Raw genomic sequence first — 23103 nt, 5'->3', positions numbered from 1 at the left:
GATTCGTTACTTTTATCTTAAGTTTTTGATATTTAAAAAATTCAGATTTAATTCATCTCATATTAGAAAAAAATATAGAGAAACTTTTTGTAACGTTTTAAACATGTTTGAAAAAAATTCAAATATATATGTCAACTTATTTTTAACAACATAGACAAATTCCATGCAAAATAATTTTGGAGCGACTAAAACCGGTGATTTTTTTAATTGGAACGGCAAATAAAAGAAAATCAGTTTTATAGAAACTAAAAATATGATTTTTCTTTGCTAAAAATTTGATTTTTCTATCTCTCTTTTGTCACACAAGTGTATTATTTTAAATAGAAACTAGGTTGCAAATTTTTTTCCATGTAAATGTTATTTTATCAAGTAATAATTGGTTAGTGGGGTGTCTGAGATTTGAATCTTGATCCCTACATATAATATATTGTTTCTCTACCAATTGAGATAAACTTATATAAACTTTTTTACGTGCAATTTACTATCGATAATTATGTGCCAAAAATAAATAAATAAATATTGACATTTATGAAATCAAAGTTTTTTTTTGAAAGAATTTATGAAATCAAAGTTGAAACATGAATTGTTCCCAAGAATAAAAAATAAAGTAACCACGCCTACTTTTTTGGTCAAAAAATATTTTATACTTCTCACAGCACCTTTACCCATCGAATCTATATGATCAGAATTTTAAATTGTAAATCAATAACCAAGTTACATTTGGGTATGGTATAAAAATTTATCATATGTGTATACTAAATGCCCCCTACAAAACTAGGTATTTATTGTAGTATTTTAAAGATCTCATATATATTTGATCCTCAGTGTCATAGGGACATTACTCGAACGTTTTTACAAGCCAAGGTAAATAAAGTAGTTAAAACAAAGGAGTTTGTTTTAGCTGACTAAAATAATGTTTAAAATTATAAACAAATCAAAATCAAATAAAAGTTCTACAACATGAATAACAATATTTTTACTTGGTAATTTTAAAAGATTATAGTGTGTCCTGACTCTTAACATAGTAAAATCACTTTCAATATTAATTTTACAATTTCAATATAAAATTCACTTTGAGAACCTTGACATGTTAGTTTGAAAGTTTTCATAGGGTCTAATTGTTGAACCAAGAATCTATTTCCTTCGGTCTACAATCACATGGAAGAAGCAAAATTAAGTTAAATATATCAATTTAACTATTCAATATATAATAATAATAATTAAAATTCACTTCAAAATCTATGATATTCTCTTAGGGTTCAATTGGTTTTGAACCATAAAGTTATATGAGTGTAAAATATATTGAATATGGATGGTTATTGACATGTATAAGACTATAACCCACAAGTAGCATGGATTTATTAGTGATATGTTAAAAAGAAAAATGTAAAATGAGTAAAGACCAAATTAAAATGGTAACATTATCAGAGAAATGTATAGAACTTTCCATTTAATCTCGTAAATGGATTTATTTTGGAATATTCTTCCTTCAAATCCAAATGGATTGATTATTACATTAAGAACGACATATTTCTAAGTCCTCAAATTTCTAAGTCCTATACGACAACAAATTGGCTCCCACACACAACATTTAGATGCTTGTACCTCAAAATCAATAGGAGTTGAATATGGATATTTCATTTCATCCTTAACTCCTTGTGCGGTTTCAATTCCTTGGGTGTTCCCCACCAAAGCACCGACAATAACAATAAGCAACAATGCCATTTTCACCACCATTTTTAAGGAAGTTGCCATTACAAACCACTTTTATTTTCAAAGAAAATCTAAGTAGTTAAATTATATTGTGTCTACCTCTTATTCTATCTATCTATTTATATAGATACCTAATAAGATTAATTTTGGTAATAGTAATAAAAGTTATATATTTTTTTTGACTGGTTAAATATATAATCAAACTAAATATTACTGTTATGTTAATTAATTATAATATAATAAAAATAAAATTATTTTATAAAAAAAGTAGTCAATATATAATTGTAGGGTGTATCATTTAACCACCTACCTGGGTTGGGTCTTGTTGAACTTGAAGGGGATACTTTTTTAACGTAATGATATTTGTAGAATTATTTTTTGATAATTTTTATGATAATCTTCTTTTTTTCTCTTTTTATTGATAAAAAATGGTAGAAAGAAAAATGCAAAAAGAGTAAGAACACAATGTGATTATGAGAGAGAAATTTGTCCAAAAATTATCACAAATAATTGTACAAATATCATTTCTCAATTTTCTACAACATGTTGAATGAAGATTTGAATTCTATACAATAGATGTGTCTACATTTTCCTTTTTTTTTTAAAAAAAAAAAAAAGATGTGTCTACTTTTAGTGTCAGAAAATACTACCTCGAATATAATTAACTCCGGTGGAGGGGACACATGTACGTAATTCCAAAAAAGCGAAGAAAAGAATTCAAAAAAATGTTAAAAAGTGGAGTTGGAGCCTACATTAAAGCTTAGAGTGGGTATTACCATTAATCTAGAGTGGGCATTACCATTCTTTTTCAAATAAATTAATATCAACTAAAGTCTTAAGAATTGATGATTCAACCTAGCAAACTAGAATTGGTGATTCTTCCTGTGAGCTTAGCTCAGTTGGTAGGGATGATGCATGTTATATGCAGGGGCCGGGGTTCGAACCCCAGACACCCCACTCCTCCACAGTTAAATTTTGTGAGCTCTAGCCAATAGGCTGCTTGACAAAAAAAAAAAGATTTGGCGATTTTTAAAAACACTATTTATCACAAACAAATTTAAACAACAAAAAATTACTTTTTTACATAAAATTTATGAGTAAACATCAAATTGGTCTATTTTTTGTAAGCTACTTTTAAATTAGTCCTCAATTCTATTAATATTTCAAACTAGTTTCTGTCTTTGTCAAAAGTTTTTCAACTAGGCCACTCGTCATGTGACAAAACATAAAGATAAAAACATAATTGAAAAACTTTTGACAAAGACAGAGACTAATTTAAAATATTAATAGAGTCATAGGCTAACTTGAGAATAGCTTACAAAAGTCGGGATCAATTCGATGGTTTACTCTAAAAGTTAATCGATTATTTTTAATTTTGAATCTTTACCAAGTGTCATATTTGTTATAATTAGAAATAGTAACAGGGTGATTTTCAATTTTAAGGGACTTTTGAAGAAAAACATGGTTGTTACAATCATACATAACAGGTTGCTTTTGAGGTATTTTTTAAGGATTCGTAATGAAGAAATTTTTCTTAAAAAAAATAATCAAAGATTTTGATTTCCAATGTGATAAAGACATACTCCTCCTACTTTAGGTGCTTAAAGAGGGTTCCAAGTTCGTTAGCATTTCCCTTATTGTAATTAGACATGTGATATATTTGAAGAGGCTAAATGACACCACAAATTATTCGCACAAATTTAACGAACTTATAAAACCAAAGGCATTTTGATTTTTCAACCACTTGTAATTATTGTTCTTCAAATGTCAGAATAGCAAATAGAACCGCCGCTTGTGAATTTCTTTTTTTTACATAATTAATTAATTTTTTGACAGATTTTTGACATAATTAATTATTACAAAGACTCTTCATGGTTGCTCTTCAGAATATGAACCGCCTATATTAGTTGAAACAAAACTAAAGAAAAAGACGTAAATAGAGCAAAAATCTTGTAGTCATGTGATAGAGGTTGGTGAGCACCGTCATAGAAGCCACTAGAGTGATAACAATAAAATTGTTTTTCAGAGAAATTGAAATTAAAAGGATAAAAAATAAACCATTCGTGGGATTTGCACGATTATTATTCCATGCACATTATCATTTCTCAGATTTCAGAAGCTTACATTCAGCTCTGATTTTTCACCTGAAACATCTAACTTTCTGAAGTTCACGATAGAATTAGTAGGTCTAACAGGCCAAAATCAAAACCAGCCTTTAATTCAAAACAAACACTTTCAAATAAAGTTTAACTTATTAAATTCCAACATGAAGTTACTACTTAAAAGAACAAGGTTACTACTTAAGATTTCATTACAAAAAAACACCATACTCATCATAGCATAATACATTCTGGTTTAGCAAATTCATTTCATCCTATGAAAAACCACGTTAAAGGTTAGAAACCTCAACAAATCACAGGCTTGTTGTCAAAGGCCTCTCTATCTTTCAACAGGTTAGGGCAGAATCTCTTTGCCAGAACTTCCACCTGCTCAATGAATGACTTGGTTGCATGCTCCCCAATATGGTGGATCATTTGTTCCCATCGTTTCCTGCATACATCACCAGACCTATGCTCAAGTAGATTGTCCCAGTCTACCTCCTCCATGCAGCAAGCATCCAAAGCATATAAAGCGTTTATCAAGCGGAAGTCATCGGTATCACACCAATCACCACTAGCAACCAATGCTGATGTTAATTGCTCGTACCACTTCTTGCAGCAAAATGCACTGTTTCGAGTCTCCAATTTGTGACCAATTGCCTCCCAACAAATATTATCTCGCAACATACCATGTTGTGATTTTTTATAAGGCTCTTTAGCCCTCTCGAGCAGATCTAGGTTTACTAAGTTAAATAAATTTTGATACTCCTCTTGGGACCAATGTCCTTTTTTTGTTTTGGTATATTTTAATCGGCGCCACGCATCTTTTACCTGATCTCGACTTTTACCCAAAGCGTCGGCTACTGCCCTCCAACTAGATCCATGTTGCTCGTAGGTCTTTTCAATAAATTCCAGCTCTTCAGGTGTCCACTTACACCTCCCCTCCCTTTCTAACAAAGCATGAGCACGGTTATACACACTGTAATGAGGCCTCTCAGGTATGCTTTTTGCGATTTCTTTCCAACAGCCTCTAACCTCGGGGTGTAATTTGACATTTAGAACCATATCAAGACCTTCGTCTCCCAAACCATGAGAATCTATATACTCCAAAACAGCTGCTTTGATCTTCTCATCTTCTTCGGGTGTATACCTTTTCCCACGCAATAAGCCGTCACAACATAACTTCTCCTCCACCTCATCAGCCCAAGTTACTTGTTTGCGTTTAGATGTTCCATTATGTGCAGAGTTAGGAGTTTCATTATGTGCACAGTTAGGAGACTCGCTTGTTACTGTCTTTGCTTTCTTTTTTTTCTTCATCTTTTTGCCTTGATCATTAACTTCACTGACGGAGAAACAAGGATCAGCATCACCTTCATTGCTTATAATGTCACTATACTCCTTAAGTTTGGCTTCCTCAATTAGTTTCTTCTTCTTCTTCATTTTCTTTCCTTGGCCATCATCATCTTCACATTCATTTGGTTCAAACTTGCTATACTCCTTATGTTTACTTTCTTCACTTAGTTTCTTCTTCTTTTTCTTCATCTTCTTGTCTTGCTCACCCTCTTCACCTCCATTGCTTCTAAAGTCATTACACTCATTAAGTGTGTTTCCTTTAATTAATTTCTGCTTTTTTTTCGTCTTTTTTCCTTGGTCATCTTCACAATCATTGCTTTTGAACTCACTATACTCCTTATGTGTGCCTTCTTCACTTGGTTTCTTCTTTTTCTTCATCCTTTTCTCTCGCTCACCATCTTCATCATCATTGCTTCTAAAGTCGTTACATTCCTTCAGTGTGCTTCCTTCAATTAGCTTCTTTTTCATCTTCTTTCCTTGGTCGTCAGCTTCACATTTGTTACTTTTGAACTCGTTATACTCCTTATGTTTGCTTTCCTCACTCAATTTTTCCTTTTTCTTTTTCTTCTTTCCCTGCTCGACATTATCACCTTCATTGCTTCTAAAGTTGTTACCCTCCTCAAGTGTGTTTCCTTCAACTAGCTTCCGCTTCTTTTTCATCTTCTTTCCGTGGTCATCATCTTCACATTCATTGCTTTTGAACTCATTATACTTCTTATGATTGCTTTCTTCACTCAGTTTCTTCTTCTTTTTCTTTTTCTTTTTGCCTTGCTCGCCATCTTCACTTTTATTGCTTTTGGTCAAAGGCAGATCAGCTACATTGCTTTCGGACATATATGGATCACCTCCATTGGTTTCACCCTCGTCGTCTTCAGTTCTTTTGTTTTTCTTGCTCGGAGTCTTCATCTTCGTTCTGTGCCCCTCTTCAATGACTGCAAAATAAACCCATTCAATATAGGACATCACATGTTTATAATACATTTCTTTAAAATTAACAAAATAATATCAAAGCATAAAAAAATAGAGAAAATAAATATTTCAAAACTAATTTGAGTTATTATAGATGTCGTAAAATGGTATTATTTATTTAATCATTGTGGCATTCCCGTATATTAATTGGTATAAAGTTATTAAAAAAAAACAATATGTTAGTGTATATGAAGAGTCCAAAAAAATTGTGTCCAGCAAAGCTACTATGTTAAAATCTCCACGAATCATATACTTAAAGTTAAAAATAATTACATACAGGCTGCAACAAAGAAAAAAGAACATTTAAAACAATACCCAGTCTGATATCAAGCTTTGAAAAATCACTTTCGATTACTAGTTCAAGAGAAATATGCATTGTTTCCAATCTTACCAAATCATATCAAATACTCCTCATTACTCACAAATAAAAGTGAAAAGGATCTCAACAAAATGTATGAACAAGTAAACCACTAAACCAAGAGCACCAAGTTGTGATTTCAAATGAATACCAAAAAAAGCCCATTCAGGATAAAATCTATCTTATTCAGAACATTAACACAAACAGATCATTAAGTATCGAAAACATTACACAGTAGTTTGAAACTCTAATAATAAAAAAGATGGCCAGTTTGAAACAGAAAGAAAAATGAAAAAATCAGAATGATATTGTCAGATTGTTACTATATATCCTTACGGTTTGCACGACCTGATTGGATAAAAAAAAAAAAAAAATCCTAAATTTTTAAGCGCAGTTAGGTCAGATTTGCAAGACCCGGTTGGATAAAAAGTGCAGAAAATCCTAAATTTTGAATTGCAGTCTGAATCCTTTCCTTCCTCGAATGGTAGGGCACCTTCGACCTTCAATCCAATGCAGGAAGGTGGCCATCTTACGTGTTACGAACTTGCTACACCCTCTCAGCCTTAGTTAAGATCTCAATCTTGACAGCCTTGATAACAGACAATTGACTACCTCGAAAATATTACAAAACTTTCAATATTCCGATGGACTAGACACTAGATATACTGCGTGTATTCAATAACATTCTTACTAAGTTTCACGATAAGGCTAACCAAAAGTAACAAATGTACCACAACAACCATATGGCCCAGAATTAATTTTTATAACATTTTTCCTAAGATGAATATATAAAAACCAAAGGTAGAGAAAGGGGGTATTAATCCTACAAAGCTCAAAAATGACTACACTTGTAGCATAACACGATCTTCCAAATTAATATCCCAAAATGATGGACTCAATTGTCCCTAGCCAACACAAAAATGACTCAACAACGGTGAAGCCTATTACGAATTGAAATTTATTGCGCTGCAGGTTTTCAGGTCAGATCACTGGCGCCAAGCAACCAATCTAAAATTTCAGTGTTTCTTCGGCCACACAATAAGGATTTATATGTAACCAAAACTTATCCAAATTTTCAAACTTAATAATAAGAAACACTGAAACTCGCAAAGAACTTAGCAATTAAAAAAAAGGAAGAAAGAAAGATCAATTTTCAAACCTTCAATTTCTTATGGATGGACGATGGTGGTGGCTCGGAAGCGGTGGTGGGGGTGGGGCGGTTGTGCTCGTGTGTGTTAGGGTTGCTGCTTGTAGAAACAGAATACAAGAAGAAAGAAGCGATTGTCCATTTTTTTTTCTAAAATACCACCAAAAAATTATAAAAATCAAATAAAATTAAAGCAATTTTTTAGATTTTTCTGAGAATATGAAAAATAAATGAAAAAATGGATCTAAACAATAGATTTTGGATTTTAAGGGGTGGTAAGAAATCTCTTCTAGGAAGTCTTAATTCTTGATTTTTTTTTCTAATTTTCCGAGAAAGTTTCGGAGTAATGTGATCAAGTAGTCCAAAAGTTGGATTTTCGACTGGAAACAACTAACAACGACCTAAAACAGAAGGATGTGAATATGAAATATTAATATGGTCCTTAAATTGGTTATCCATTCCATGTTACAAACATGCTCGCAATTTGTGACGATACAGTTCGGAGTATATAATCTGAACTGTTTTCCCAAATGTAAAGTTGTTTAGCGGTGTTCGGATTATAAAATCCGAATTGGTGAAAAAACTCATTTTTTCCACCCCAAAACAAAGGGGAACTCAAATCGGATTATAGAATCCGAAAATTCCATTGGCATTTTCATAAATAAATAAATAAATAGGGCGCACGAAAAATGGGTAAGGTGAAAAAAGTAATAGCGAAAGAAAATTGCTTTGAACCCAAAATTTGCTTTCAACCACCCTGAAATGACTACTTTACCCTCGGTGATAGTTCACTATCATTGATTGCCTTGCCACTATATGGACGATGAATTTAATTACTGTTCCATGACATGTTTGATATATCAGGCGGAGGCAGCTCACGTAAACTACAATATTCACTCACCAAGTTTCTTCCCTCTTCCGTCCCTAATCCAAAAAGTTAAATTTTTTTTACAATAACTTTGTCTTAAATTATATAAGAAGATTTGACAAAAAGATTGATAAAAGGTTCCTAGTACACTCATTTGACGTCAAAAAACAAGTATTGCATATTTTTACACGTTTTGAATTAAATTAAACGATATAATCCCGAAATTGTCCTTGTTCATAATTATTTTCTTTCTAAAATATACTTTTTGTTATCACTTTAAATCTTCACCTTTCTCACTCAAAAACATTCATGAATGTATAACCAACCTCAATAAAAGATTGAATAACTATGTTAGATTACATACTAGTGTGTATAAATGAATTTCTTCTTTTTCAATTATGAGTTGAGGTTTCATTTTTTTTTCCTCTACGATTTCATTTTTTTATTCGTTTGAGAATCATATGTGAGTTCAATTCACCTACACATTGTTTAATTTATAATTTAAAGGTTCATGTGAATTTCTATTATTTCTATGAGTTTAAGTAGCCTATTGTTCAGAAGAAACATAATAATTTATTTAAGGAGGATAAAGATACTCACAATGGTGGTGGATCCATGAAAGTGGGTGCTCCGATCATTGATGCAGCGCTTTGAAGATATGACAGCCGCAACCCCGTTGAGGAGAAAGGGGTGTTGTACCTACAGGTGCTCCGACACCCAAGCCAATGTATATGAGCAAGAGTGGGGTGAAGCATGGAAAGATACATACCTTATGAGCTTGTCAAGAGCTACTTATATAAGGTCGAAAAAACCGTTATGAAGTAATGAAGGGGGTCCCATATGAGTCGTTGGGTCATTATGTGACTTTATTAAGGCGGAGGGGATCCGAGGTGACAGAGAGGTTATACTCACTTGGGCTTATGTAGAAATGGGTTGTACCGTAATTTGTAGTGGGCTAGGCTTTTGGCTAGTCCTGGACAGCTGTGTTTGCAAGTCTAGAGGGTTAGGGAGGGAAACGCGTTCAAAAAAGGAAGGAGCAAGTGGATTAAATAGATAACTTTGGAAGGGGAGAGTTTTGGATTGTTCATTTTTCTTCGTAATACATAATCCTCCTTATTTGGATAACTTAAGAATTGTATTGGATGCGGGCTTCAAAGGATTTTGTATGAATTCTTCAAATTCAATCAATTTTCTTTTTGAAAAAAAATTCTATCAATATTGTTATAATATTTTTAAAATAAAAAATATATTAGTTCCAAACATTAATTTATCAATAAATAAAAATATACTATTTCAGAAAAATTGGAAAGATTTATTCATTTTCCTATATATTTTTCACCTCCCAGAACTTTCCATTCCTCTCAAAACTCCCAAAAAGTAGTAGTGTTTTAAACCAGTTCATGTATCATACGTAATCATAATTTTTGTATACATTGTACATAAATTCCGTTTGCAAGCATTATGTGACTTTGGATGATAATAGTGTTTAAAACAACTTATGAGATTTTCAATCAATCTAACTACCACACGTTAAAACCAACTCCGACGTGACACAACGTATACGCAAAATCTTTTCATTGGGTATACACAAATTGAGTTTGTGTATGGTACATGAAATGAATTCGCCCTTGCCACTGCCAACCCATAACACCAAAATGTAGAAAATTAAAAAATCACAACTTTTCCTACTCAAAATCGAACTAAGAATCAACATAATCTCAATATTGAATGCGACGACTCAATTGAGTCGCGATAAACTTGTGAATGATAAATTGAATATTTACTCTTTAAATTGTCTTCTCCACTTTAAATTTATGATAATTGACATATATCAATTTATTAATATCGTTATGTTCATTCTTGTGAGAAATGATATTTGAACAACTTTTGTAACAACTTTCTCTCTCATACTCACTTTATACTTTTGCTTTCCCTCTATATTGTTTTGGTTTTCGTGTCAATATCTACTTTTCTTTATAAATTCCAAAAATTGTCACCAAACTGGTTGTTCAAATAACACATATCTTCTTTTATTTATAAATCTCCTTATTTTATATATAATAATATGACATTTATTTGACCGAACTATGACAATTCTTGTAAGACTGATGAATTACATTTACACTTTTAGAAAACAAATGACACAATCAATGAAGCATAGTGAAGGAACGAAGTAGAAAAACACCCAGCCCTTCGAATTAAACCCTAAATCTAATACAAAATCCTCCGTATTTTTTTTAGGGAAAAATCCTCCGTATTTGAAAAACCAAAAAATCGTATTGGACGAAAGTTTTGATGGAATTATATGAATTTTTTAAATTTAATATAGATTATTATAATATTTTTAAATTTAAAAATGTATTAAATACAAACATTAATTTATCCTTGTCTAAAAGTATACTCTTTTAAAAATATGAAAGATTTATCCATTGAAAATTGCTGTTCACACATTTGAAAAGGCTGGGACACACATGTAAAATACAATTTTACCCCCTCGGTAGTTAACTGCCGAGGAATTAAACATCCGGCTGCAGTTAACTGCCGAGGAAAACCTCGGCAGTTAACTACCGAGGAAAAGCAAATTTCAAAAAAAAATCTCCTTCGGCACTTTACTGCCGAGGAGTTGTAAACGCCACACCCTTCTTTCTTCATTGTCTTCTTCACAAATATTTCAATCTCATAGTTTCTTCTCTCCACTTTTCCTTTTTGCAATCTTAATTATTCTTTCTCAATTATAACATAGTATAAAGCTATTAATTTCATAGAGATAGTCATGCACCACTCTGATTTCCTGTGCTGATAACTTTCTCATACCCATTATTTTTCTGAACTTTTTATTCCTTCAATTATCATAGTTCTTTTGAATCAATGCCACACCCTTTTATTTCCTTCATTTTTCTGATGGTTCTCCCATCAGCAATTAACTTGTGTCAATTTTCTGAACAGTTTTCTTCAATTCATTTTCCAATTTATTTGTGTCAATGAATCTAATAGAATTTACAATCTTTAATTTGTGTTGGAGGTGGATTTTGTTGCTCTTCTTCTGTTACCTGTAGCACAGTGTTTGATTTGGAAGAAGATGAAAAGTGAAGTTTGTGGTTGTGAAAGAAAGAAAACAAAAAAAACAATTGAAGTGGAAGAAGAAGAACACGTTTTGCTTTTCCTCGGTAGTTAACTGCCGAGGTTTTCCTCGGCAGTTAACTGCAGCCGGATGTTTAATTCCTCGGCAGTTAACTGCCGAGGGGGCAAAATCGTATTTTACATGTGTGTCCCAGCCTTCTCAAATGTGTGAACAGCAATTTTCTTATCCATTTTCCTCTATATTTTTCATCTCCAAAAACCCTCATCCTCCAAACTCTTAGGGTGTGTTTGGTAGCGAGAAGAAATTGAGAAGAGAGAAAGAGGTGAGAAAGAGTATGAGAAGAGAGAAAGATATGAGAAATAGAGTAGATTTAATGTATTGTTTGGTATAAAAGAAAGAGAAGAGAAATAAGAGAGAGAAATTTGATAAATTTATAAAAAAGACAAAAATATCCTTGTGCTAACAACTTAATATTTTTATTAATATACAATTTTTGTGAAGAAAATTATACACAGTTATATTGTTTATTAGTAAACAATATTTATATAAAAGTAAAGCATGCGAAAGTTTTTTATTTGTCATGATTTATCTTTTTTTTTACTTTACGGTAGAGTTTTTTTATTTAACATTTATTAAAACTAGTCAAATAAATTGTAAAATGCTTTTAATTTGTACTATCTTTTTTTTTTTTTTTTAAGTTATACTATCTTGAAATGGAAAGTGAGCTCACAAAAAGAATGAAGCGGATATGTATTAATCAGTTAAAAATTAATCTTCTAGTTCTAGAATTAATCTTTGTAACATGTAACATGGGAAGGAGAAATGTTTTGTACAAGTGTAAGGGCAAAACTAGAAGATTATAATATTGTTCCATTTCTTCTTTCTTCGCATGCTAGCCGAGAAGAGAAAAAGGTGTAGGTCCCACCCTTTTTTAGTCTCTCTCTCTCCAAGTTCTCCTCATACCAAACAGGAGAAGTATGGTCTTTCTCTCCAACTTCTCTCTCTTAATTTCTCTCTTCTCAATTTCACTCCAACCAAACACAGTGTTAAGGAAAACCATTTTTTTTTTCTTAAACGTGCGTAAACTGAGTTCATGTATGTAAACTGAATTTATGCATACATTGTACATAAATTCCGTTTGCGAGCATTATGTGACTTTGATAACAATAGTTTTTAAAACAAGTTACAAGATCTTTCCAAAAAAATAATAAACAACTTACAAGAATAGGAATTGGATCTTCTCCTGCCTTTTTTTATGCAGCCCCTTTCCCTTCTCTGATCTAATGGTTGATTGGTTCATAGATGACCATTAAAACCAATTTAACAACTCTTTAAAAAAAAAAAAAAATTAACAACTTTACATTAAAACCAACTTCGATAAGACTTATACGCAAACTCAGTCCACGTAGCCATACACAAATTGAGTTTGCATTCCCTTAAAATAATTCTTAATCAAACTTAACCTACCTCATGACCTAACTTCGAATCACTAGAGTTTTTTTCTTTAAGAATCGAATGATTAACATAAAAAAATAACCAACACCAATGTTTTTATATAATCTCTAAAAATAAACATTACCTTAATAAATTTTTGTACGGAAAAATGACTTGTACTAAAGGAAAGAAACGGATCCGTAATAGTATATAGGGTTAATATATGTTTACCCCCTGTAATATTAGTGATTTTCGGTTTACCACCCTGTAAAAAAATTTGTTTAGATTCCAACCTTGTAATTTGAAGGTTATTTGATTTTGGACCTTCATGGCATCAAATTACAAAATTTAAGGTACTTTCGCCCACTGTAATTTGAGAGAATTTTGGTTTACCCCCTGCCATATGATCGATATTTCGGTTTACCCCCTTGCCATATCAACGATTTTGTACATTCAAAATTCATGAAGGTCCAAAACCAAAAATCTTCAAATTACAGGGTTGAAATCTAAACAATTTTTTTACAGAGGGTAAACTGAAAATCGCTAATATTACAGGGAGTAAACATATATTAACCCTAGTATATATGTATCAAACACTAGTAAACATCCCCTCAAAGAAAAAAGTAAACAAACATTTATGTCCCCAAAGTCTAGCAATCTCTAAAAATAAACATTCCAAATTTTAGATTTGATTCTCTCTTGTGCTAATTTTGGTAGACTAGTTTGTCTTCTCAAAAAAATCGAAAATAACAAATTAGATTAATAAATTAAAAATATCAATCAATTTTGTCTTTCTACCCAAATATTTCTTTTAACAATCATGCGTCAAAATTAATAAAATACTTGCATATTAATTTGAATTGACATAAAACAAATAAAGTACGTGTGTGCTTGGATTGACGTTATGCATAACAAACGCAAGTCTGTCATAGTTACCAATGTAATATTTACGATAAAATGTAAAAGCTCCAAATTAGAGGTTTTCGATCTCGTACATTTGGAGGATCTCAAACACATCCTATAATCTTTAGAGTATGTAAGATCAGTTGTGTTGCATTTTCGTGATAAGTTGATCTTAGCAAGACTGATATGTACTTTGAAGTTTGGAGCATTATGATAATCTCTGCACTTCACATGGCTATTTCTAGCACGATCTCCATATCTTATGTCAAGCACCTTGGGCACATCAAACCCTTCAGATACATAATGTGTGTATGAGATAAAGTTGTTTAAAAGTTGTCACAAAATAGTTGTATAAATATTATTTCTCAATTTTTTTCAATAGGTTGAAGGAAGATTTAAATCATATACAAGAGATAAGTCTGCATTCCGTGTCGGATAATACCTCGAATATAATTAGCCAGTTGATTTGCTTCTTTGCATATATGTTGTTTGAGTTAAGATTTGTTTTAGTTGAGTCTGGTCATAGTTGGCCTGCTTATATGTTGTAACAAGGTTCATGCCTTCTCCTGTTTTGCAATTTAAATTTTCTAACTTTGATAAAAAAGGGGGCACATATACCTAATCCCAAAAAGCCAAAGAAAAAAAAATTCAAACGAAAGTGAATATATGAAAGGATAAATTAATACTATCAACTAAAGTCTGAAGAATTGGTGATTCAACCTAGGAAAATGGAGTTGGAGCCTAAACTTATTGTTCTTACGACGTAACTAATGTCAAGACAGGTTCTTACATTCTCGTTTTTTTGTCTTTCTACTACGTTTAACTTATCATATTTGATTATATATTTTTTGAAATATACCACAATCAACAATCTTTTTTTTTTTGATGTATGGGAAAGCAAGAAAAACAAAAACAACAAAAAAAAAAAACAAGTTAAACTCGGAGGAAAGTTGTCCCCATGGAGTCAGCAATAAGAGTAGTCGAAAGAGGAGTTGGACACTGTCTCCAAGCGATCGAGTCTCCTTCTAATCTTGCTCCGTATTTCGCTAACCAATCCGCACAACTATCTAATACACATGTTTAACTTACATTGTTCCTATTTTAGTTGAATTTTTTCTATTATAATGGGATTTAATTGATTTTTTTAATTACAGGTTTAAATAATCACTAAATATAATTGTAATTAGAATAAGTTAAATGAATGATATAATTGGAAGATAAAAAATCTGTCTAAAATCATTTATCCTCTTTATACATAGGTATTGTTCCCTTAAATCTATATACTTTATGTTAAACGCTATGAGTAGCTAATTTTTCTTTTGTTAGGAATGACTATATCCTTACGAGTTATTTAATTGAACATTAACATTGTTTTCAAATAAAGTAAAAAACCAATTATCCTCAATTTAAAATTATCTTTCAAACATTCCATGTATCTCACTTCAAGATATTTCTATTACAAGTATTAGAAAGTCACATTTAAGGATTATTATAGAGGCCAAAAGAAATTGTTAAAAAAATTTATATGCCAAAAATACAATTATCATTATCTTTACTAAAAAAACATGACAGCAAAGATGCTATTGCTCCTGCTGAGACTACTGATGCAGTGTCTCTTTACAGCATCAATGATCATGAATGGCATTTACAAGCACACAGTGCCCTCTAGAAGACCTGCATGATGATCTTGGATGGATTGCCGGTGAGTAACCGGTAAAGGACCGGCATGAGGTCAGGTTGCTCAAAAGTAAGGACGACATTTATTTTTATGTGTTGAATTTATCTTGGATGGATTGCCGGTGAGTAACCGGTAAAGGACCGGCATGAGGTCAGGTTGCTCAAAAGTAAGGACGACATTTATTTTTATGTGTTGAATTTATGTGATGAGTGTAATAATGTAGACGTGTTAGTATATTAGATGTTATATTCATATTTTCTCTTCTATCAGGTTTAAACCACGATCCTTTAGTTCATCCAACTCCTTCAACCCTTAACTATTTCAAACCAGTTGAGATACTCACCCCTCCATTTACATTTCTTAAATGATCATCGACTGGAATTATCATACGAGCAATTAAGTTCTTATCTGAAATATAAAAACTATGTATTTGCTGTAATTAATATATACACACGAAGAATTCATGAAAAAAATAAACTCACAAAATTTCAGGACCAAACTCGAATTAAAGGGAAAAAAACGTAGAATTTGGCAATTATCTTCAGAGAATCCAACATCTGCAGCAGCCTTTGGAATCTTGGGGTCCTTCAAACCATCTATCCCATATAGGATTTAAGGGACCAACTGTTCTGTCAAAGCAGAAAAAATAATATATCTCATGTTACAAAAGTAATTTATCAAAGGTAATGTGTTTATTGTTTAGCATTAAACACTAGAAGTTGGCATAAGAGATTTTACAATGGAAGTAATGGGTCAGGCCTTTTCTCGACATTGCCAAGCATCCTGGCAAAACAAACACCAGAGAAATTCAAACTTAATCGAAATCAAATTTGATCAGACATTATGGAAATATTTTGCGCTTATTAGCTTACTCTTTACACGATGCAGATGCTTTGTCCATCCTCTCAAGCTTTTCCAGCTCTTCCTACATTGAATTTATAGTGAATATTAAAATAAGCAAAGTTCTTAAGCGAAAGAATTAAACAAGTCATCGAAAGAGATGCTAAGAACCACAATCATCTTTTCTGTAAAAAGTGGTTGGAGGCCGCTGGAAAAACAACCTATATATCTCAGAAATGAATGATTGCTTCATTCTATCCTCCACAGATAATTAGTGCTCATGATGGATACAAAATAATCTTAACTAGTTAAGGACTTGATAACATACTTCAGAACACGAAATTGTTGTCCAACGACTGATATAAGCCAGTTACCTAAAATTGGCCACCTTATCAATCAACTTCAGACATTGCTGGCAAATTACGAATTAATCAAGGGAGGAGGGAACTGAAAAATTATGGCAACATTATTTGCATACTGTGTCCATTGGTGTTTAAGTCAATTGCACAGGGGATTTGAGAAACATCAATGGTGATCACTTAGTTGCATACCCTTAACCGAGCAGAACAAGAACTCAAAAAAGGTGTTGGCAGGAACATTTTAGTTTGATAAAACCTTAAATATTCCAACGCAGGTAATGTCACATCATTCTAGATGACATGTTCTGTTTGGATAGACATTTATCAGTAATGGCAACCAACACTAATTTATCAAGACCCTGAATCTTTAATAAGATCAAGCTGATTAAAATTTTGTTGTGTTTGTTGGACCCTGAATCTTTCATAAGACCCTGGAAACAACCTCTTGTGTAGAAAATATGGTAAGGTTGCGTACAAAAGACCAAATGGTGAGACCCCTTCCTGGACCCTGCGTATGCGGGAGCATTAGTGCAACGGGCTGCCCATTTTTTTGTTTGATGGCACATCCAATGTGCATACAAACATGTGCTTAGTCTCTTTTGCTCACTCTATAGGTAACTTCCAAATAAGCATAACGCAACTACCAAGTCTCAGCAAAACTCATCCTCAAATTGTTCAAAAGTCAGGATGAAGTTTTCCAAACGTCAAACATCAAGTCTCAACAGTAATAAGAAAGAAAGACGAAAATTAAGGCGAAAAATGGAACATGTGTTTAGTTATATCATTTAAATCATCAACCTTATGTTGCTGTTATTACAAATTGACAATGCAAGTTGACAGATTAATCAACATAATAACAGAAATCATAGTAAAATGTAGCTTCCTAAGTGAAGACCCCTGAACCAGAGACAAAGTCTCTCATAGCAATGGGGTGGCCTTGGCTACCCCAAAAAGAAAAGTTCTTTTTTTAATAATTGGGTATATTTTCATATTTAACTACTCTAATAGTGTATCTTGTCAAAAAAAAAAAAAAACCTACTCTAATAGTGTGTGTTTAGCTACTCTAAATGTAAAAGTTAGTACAAACATGAAAGTAAAAAATTTATCACTTGAATGACTGATTTTATTCGTCTTGTTCTAACATTTTGGATCTCTACAACAAGTATAGAAACAACTTCATTAGCAATACAAATTATCAATACAAGAATCAAAAATGAAATAGATGTTGAGTTTCTTCCATAACATAGTCACTAAAAATTCAAGTACTAAACAATATGAGTAGAACAAATATTCAAGGACAAAACATTTGCAACATGAGGAGCAACAAACTTAGCAGATTTAATAAAAACACAAGTACCCTTTTAACTATCAAAAGTTGACCTTAAACTTGAAGTACATGGAAGATGGACCCCAATTACAAGTACCTCTCCTATCACAACAACATAATTCCCCAAATTGTCATTACTTTTCAGTTTTCACTTCACAGAAACCAAACTAAAAACAAAAAATTCAGCTCCCAGAAGAGTATCCCAAGAAATCAATTAAAGCTAAATTTTAAGGAAAAAGTTAAAAACTTTCATGACCCATTTTACTATTACTCGTTAACACATCAAAAAGAAAACGACACAAAAGACAGAACAAACAAAAAGAACAAAACTCCAAAACATGGTAAAGATGAAGAAGAAGAAGAAGAAGAAGAAGAAGAAGAAGAAGAAGAAGAAGAAGAAGAAGAAGAAGAAGAAGAAGTACCAACCTCTAAGTATCTTGTTTCTTGTTCCAACCGTTTAAGTTCAGCATGTATCCTATGTTTCCCTCTTGTATCTGAAAAAGACTGAGACTGAACAAAGTGGGTCGTCGGGTTATCGGATTCAGACCCATCCGATTGCATTTTCTGAGGCTAAGATTGTTTGTAGCAATGGAAAAAGAAGAAGAAAATAGCTTGATGAAGCTAAAGGGCTATGAAATTGAGTAGAAAGATTCGATTTTTGAAGTGAAAAAATATGACCGGGGAATGTGAATGGGTCCCACCCATTAAGTGTTGACCATGTAATGAAAGAAACAACAGAGCGGGATCTATGGTGGTTTGGAGAAGACAGAGAAAGAGACAGTTTTGGTTAGAAGTGCGTTTGTTTGGTGAAGAAAGTGAGCGGGTTTGAGGGATTTGTAGTGTAGAATGTGGGGGGTGAAAAGGAAAACTTTTTTTCGATTTTTATCTGTTGATATTGATGTTGTCGTTTTCTTTGTTGTGTTGGAAGAAAGCTGGTTTTCTTTTTAGGCGAAATACCACTTCCAGTCATTTTAGTTTGACAAAATTATTAAGTTAATCCTTTTAAGTTTCGAACAGATCCTTTTAGTTTGACAGAATTTCCAAGTTAGTCATTTAAGTTTCAAATAGGGTCCTTTCAGTTGATAAACTATTTCAACGTTACTTATGCTGTCAGTCTCCGTTTAACTGATGTTGATGTAGCTGTTAAGTTGTTGACTTGGATCAAAATGCTGCCTTTTAAAAGCTCGAGTGTCACAAATGATCATTTATAGTGCGAGAAAGACACCTATTTACAACAACAAAAGCCTTTCTAGCACTATTAAACGACATTTAGAGTGCAAGAATGATAATTTGTTACGATTAAACATAACGTTTTGACACCCTGGAGCTTTTAAAAGAAAGTGTTTTGATCCAAGTCAACAACTTAACGGCTATATCAGCATCAGTTAATTATTAACTGACATCATGGGTAACAGTGAAATTGTTTATCAACTAAAATGACATATTTGAAACTTTTGAAACTTAAAGGATTAACTTGATATTTCTGTCAAACTAATTGGACTTAATTGAAACTTTCAAAACTTAAAGAACTAACATGTGAATTCTGTCAAACTAAAAGGACCAAACATGCCTTCTTTTTATTACGAGCTAATAGTCATTTTAATTCTAAAAGTATAATATTTGTTGATGATTATGTAATTTGTTAATCAAAATGGTTTCTGATGTTAAAATAACATAAGTGTTGACAATAATTTTATTTTTATAAGAACTACTATGATAATAAATAAATATTTATAAAGATTGATATTTACTACCCAAAAAAAAAGATTGATATTTGTAAGATCATCTTTAAGGGTGAGGTCTTCACCATTTAAGACTCGGTACCTAATAGGTACCCCATTAGGGAATATTTTTTTTTTTTTGTAGAGTCTTCTAAGACTCAGGGTCTCACTTTAGACTTCATTATTAAGTGGACCCCACACTAATTATTATTAAAATAATTATTGTATTGTTTTTTTTAGGGAAGGATCATTGTACTGATAGAATGTAAATGATGAAGAGTTAGTGGTGGGATCGATTTAGACATTTTGTCAAAAGGTCTCTATTGGAGTGAACGAGTGCTTAGTAAGCACTGTTATTAAAAAATTATAAAAAACGATGTATACATGTGAGATCTGTTTAAGAACTCCAGATTGAAAATCTCCATTGTGAATGCTCCAGGACCATTTTTTTTTTTTTAACATGTAAGACCATTTGAGATTAGGGGAAGTACTTTTTATTTGTATCCTTGTCTCTATCTATCGTACTTGTGTGTTTGTTTCTCCTTTTCTTTCAAACTTTGAGACTTTGCTTGTTTGAGCAGCTACTACCGTTCACTGCGATGCGGGGCACTTGGCCAAATATAAAAATGGTTTTGCATCCTCTCTCATTAGGATAGATAGAGACATAAACCTAAAAAAAAAAAAAAAAAAAAAACTCGCATTCACACATTTAGGAAGATTTAAAGTGGTTTGTTTTGATTTTTATATTTTCACTCCTTTTATTTGCATCACCCACTCTTGATCTATCGGTCTTTGATGTATGTGATTGTGTAAATGTGTGTTTTTATGACAGCAGAGAATCAAAGGATTATTTGTGTTGTGTGTAATCACAATTCTGTGATCACATTTAATTAACTATATTTGATAGTCGTTTGATTAATATTAGACAATTTAGATTTTAAACTCGTATTTTATTTTTTAAAAATGTAAAATTACATTAAAATTCGGATAGATTTCGATTGAACAACGATTAATATAGTTGATACAATTGATAACAACGTGACTCGTATTCTTAAAACCAGAATCGGCATAAGACCCATTCTAAAGTATTTAAGTACATAAATAAAAAATCACACAAGTATATAAAGATACATTAATTAACATAATTAAAATATTGTGCATATCAAAAGTAAGAAAGGTTTTGTCAAAAAAAAGAGAGTAAGAAAGGTAAAATTTAAATATAATTACAATGAAATATTATGCACCGAATCTCATCAGAACTCTGCAGTTAAGCGTGCTTGGGCGAGAGTAGTATTAGGATGGATGACCTCTTGTGAAGTCCTTGTGTTGCACCTCTTTAAGAGTAACCAAAAAAAAACAATGAAATATTATTATTGCTACTATCAATATTTTGTTATTGACTTTTTTTAGAATTCTCTTTTGACCTAAGTAAGTGTTTGATCAACCTTACTTGAGGAAATTTTTTTTGAAGAGGAATCTTGAGGAATTTGTTACTAGTATTTTATTTTATTTTTTATGAATTTTTTTAGGGTGAGGGAGCAGCTTCCTACTTCAAGATCGAAAAGATCTTAGGGTTCAAATTTTAAGCTTGAGGTTTGATATAGTTCTAATGAATATGGATAAATCAATACTACTATTATTATTGTGAACAAAGGTTGGTCCTTTCAAAAAGAAGTTGACTCATATCCTGCAAGAACATTTAGGGACGGCCCCAAGTAGGTGCTTGTGAGTGTCATGACCCTCATTTCCTTTAAAAGAAAATAATTTGATATTTCTAAAAATCAAATTAGGAGAATAAAATTTGACTAAATATAAGGTCCTCCATAAATTTAATCCATTATGTTTTACATTTTACTTATGTTTTTATTAGTTTAGTAGCTCAAAAAAAAATCAACTGCGTACTTAACATCTTTATAGAAGTTAAAGATCTTATAACCGAAGAACATAATTTTTTCCTCAACATAATCGTTGGAAGTACAAAGAAAATTGCTGTTAAAAGTTATTAGCTGAACCCTTGCTCTCTCCTAAGTTTGACAGCATATCCTAAGGTTATACTCATACTCCACTGCTTGAATTATAAGGTTTGTTCTTCAGATACACATAAATCAAACACTTTATCCAACACCGCATAAAATATAAAGCATGTGGTGACCATGTCAAAATCAACAAGATAGAAAAACAACATATAAGTTAGAAACCATTGATATCAAAAATTTTGTACCATAAACATTTCTGTTGGATTATATACTACATACTTCAACAAGTGTATGATATTTTACCCATCCTTTCATCTAAAGTACAAACAACCAATCACCTCCCTTCCCTTTTTGTCACCTTTCCCTTCTTTTATTTTTCTACACTCTTTTGTCTTCACTAGCTTTTCCCATTCCGTCGGTGGTGGAAAAGTAAACAACAATTCAAGACAATGAAATTCCGACACTTAACCTTATAATATTCCTACCTGGTCTCTCTTTATGTTATTAAGAGAAACATATATTCATGTCTTAGCTTTTCCATGTATAAAATCATAGTTTGTTGAAAAATTTGTTGTTAAAACAAATTTGCTATGTTAAATTTTAAGAAACTGTTGCATCTTTATCATTAAGCACTACATAGAACAGCATCTGATTGACATCCTTTCAAACCTCCTCATCATAAGCTAATTTGTTTTAGGGTGTAAATAATTATTTTGGTTTGAATGTTTGAGGTGCTATCATTATAGTCTTCGAATGTATCGACATTGAAAACATATCCATAAATGTTTTTTTTATTATTTATTTTGGCCATCAAATATGTTTTTTGTTGGTTAATTTAGCCCATAAAATTATTAACAAAAGATACAATAAGGATGCGTTTGCAATTTCAATACATATAAAGACTACAGTGACAACATTTCGCTTATTTAGATATGAAAATGGTTGTTTACTCATTGTACTATCTCTAATATGCTCTTTGTCGTTTGTTGATATTACCATCTTGCCCACATTCTAATTTTGCACTCATGCATGGACTGATAATAAACACTTTTCCACTATTATTTTCCTAGCTCCTAATTATTCTCACGTTTGACTAAATTGAGTAGTGAGTACTGAGTACTCTCTCTGTTGGGATTCAATGTATATTCATGCATGCTTGATTTTGTCATATTCGTAATGCTAAATATAAATATTTTTTATATCGTCGTTGCCCTTATCAATCAGGCATATTTTGATACTAGAGCCAAGGCCATGCTCATGTAAAATAATACAGAAT

At 31.8% G+C, this 23103-nt stretch overlaps 2 protein-coding genes and 1 non-coding gene across 4 annotated transcripts; 1 reads left to right on the top strand and 2 right to left on the bottom strand.

Moving 5' to 3' along the window:
- Window positions 1-3927: 3927 nt before the first annotated feature.
- On the bottom strand, window positions 3928-7760 carry LOC146956828 (uncharacterized). Its single transcript, XM_085731762.1, has 2 exons — window positions 7652-7760; window positions 3928-6097 (listed from the first exon to the last, which is right to left on the bottom strand). Exon 2 carries the CDS (start codon window positions 6069-6071, stop codon window positions 4119-4121), a length of 1953 nt encoding a protein of 650 aa, XP_085587888.1. The 5' UTR covers window positions 6072-6097; window positions 7652-7760; the 3' UTR covers window positions 3928-4118.
- Window positions 7761-11254: 3494 nt separating this feature from the next.
- Window positions 11255-11340, top strand: LOC146956827 (small nucleolar RNA Z221/R21b). Its single transcript, XR_015025290.1, has one exon. It is a non-coding gene; the product is annotated as a small nucleolar RNA Z221/R21b (small nucleolar RNA).
- A 4620-nt stretch (window positions 11341-15960) lies between these two features.
- Window positions 15961-18938, bottom strand: LOC146956826 (guanine nucleotide-binding protein subunit gamma 2-like). 2 transcript variants are annotated; one of them, XM_085731713.1, is made up of 4 exons: window positions 18557-18938; window positions 16477-16529; window positions 16343-16387; window positions 15961-16233 (listed from the first exon to the last, which is right to left on the bottom strand). In XM_085731713.1, the coding sequence occupies exons 1-4, from the start codon at window positions 18689-18691 to the stop codon at window positions 16146-16148; spliced, it is 321 nt and encodes a 106-aa protein (XP_085587839.1). In that variant the 5' UTR covers window positions 18692-18938; the 3' UTR covers window positions 15961-16145. The 2 variants fall into 2 exon arrangements, with proteins under 2 accessions (XP_085587839.1, XP_085587844.1); XM_085731718.1 differs by having other exon boundaries at window positions 15961-16228.
- Window positions 18939-23103: the final 4165 nt, after the last annotated feature.

Source organism: Medicago sativa, chromosome 1 (genome assembly GCF_051527215.1).
Source record: "Medicago sativa cultivar Bolivia chromosome 1, Bolivia_mono, whole genome shotgun sequence".
Classification (NCBI taxonomy): domain Eukaryota; kingdom Viridiplantae; phylum Streptophyta; class Magnoliopsida; order Fabales; family Fabaceae; genus Medicago; species Medicago sativa.
Note: the sequence above shows the minus strand (reverse complement) of the source record. Positions and strands in the feature narration are given on the sequence as shown.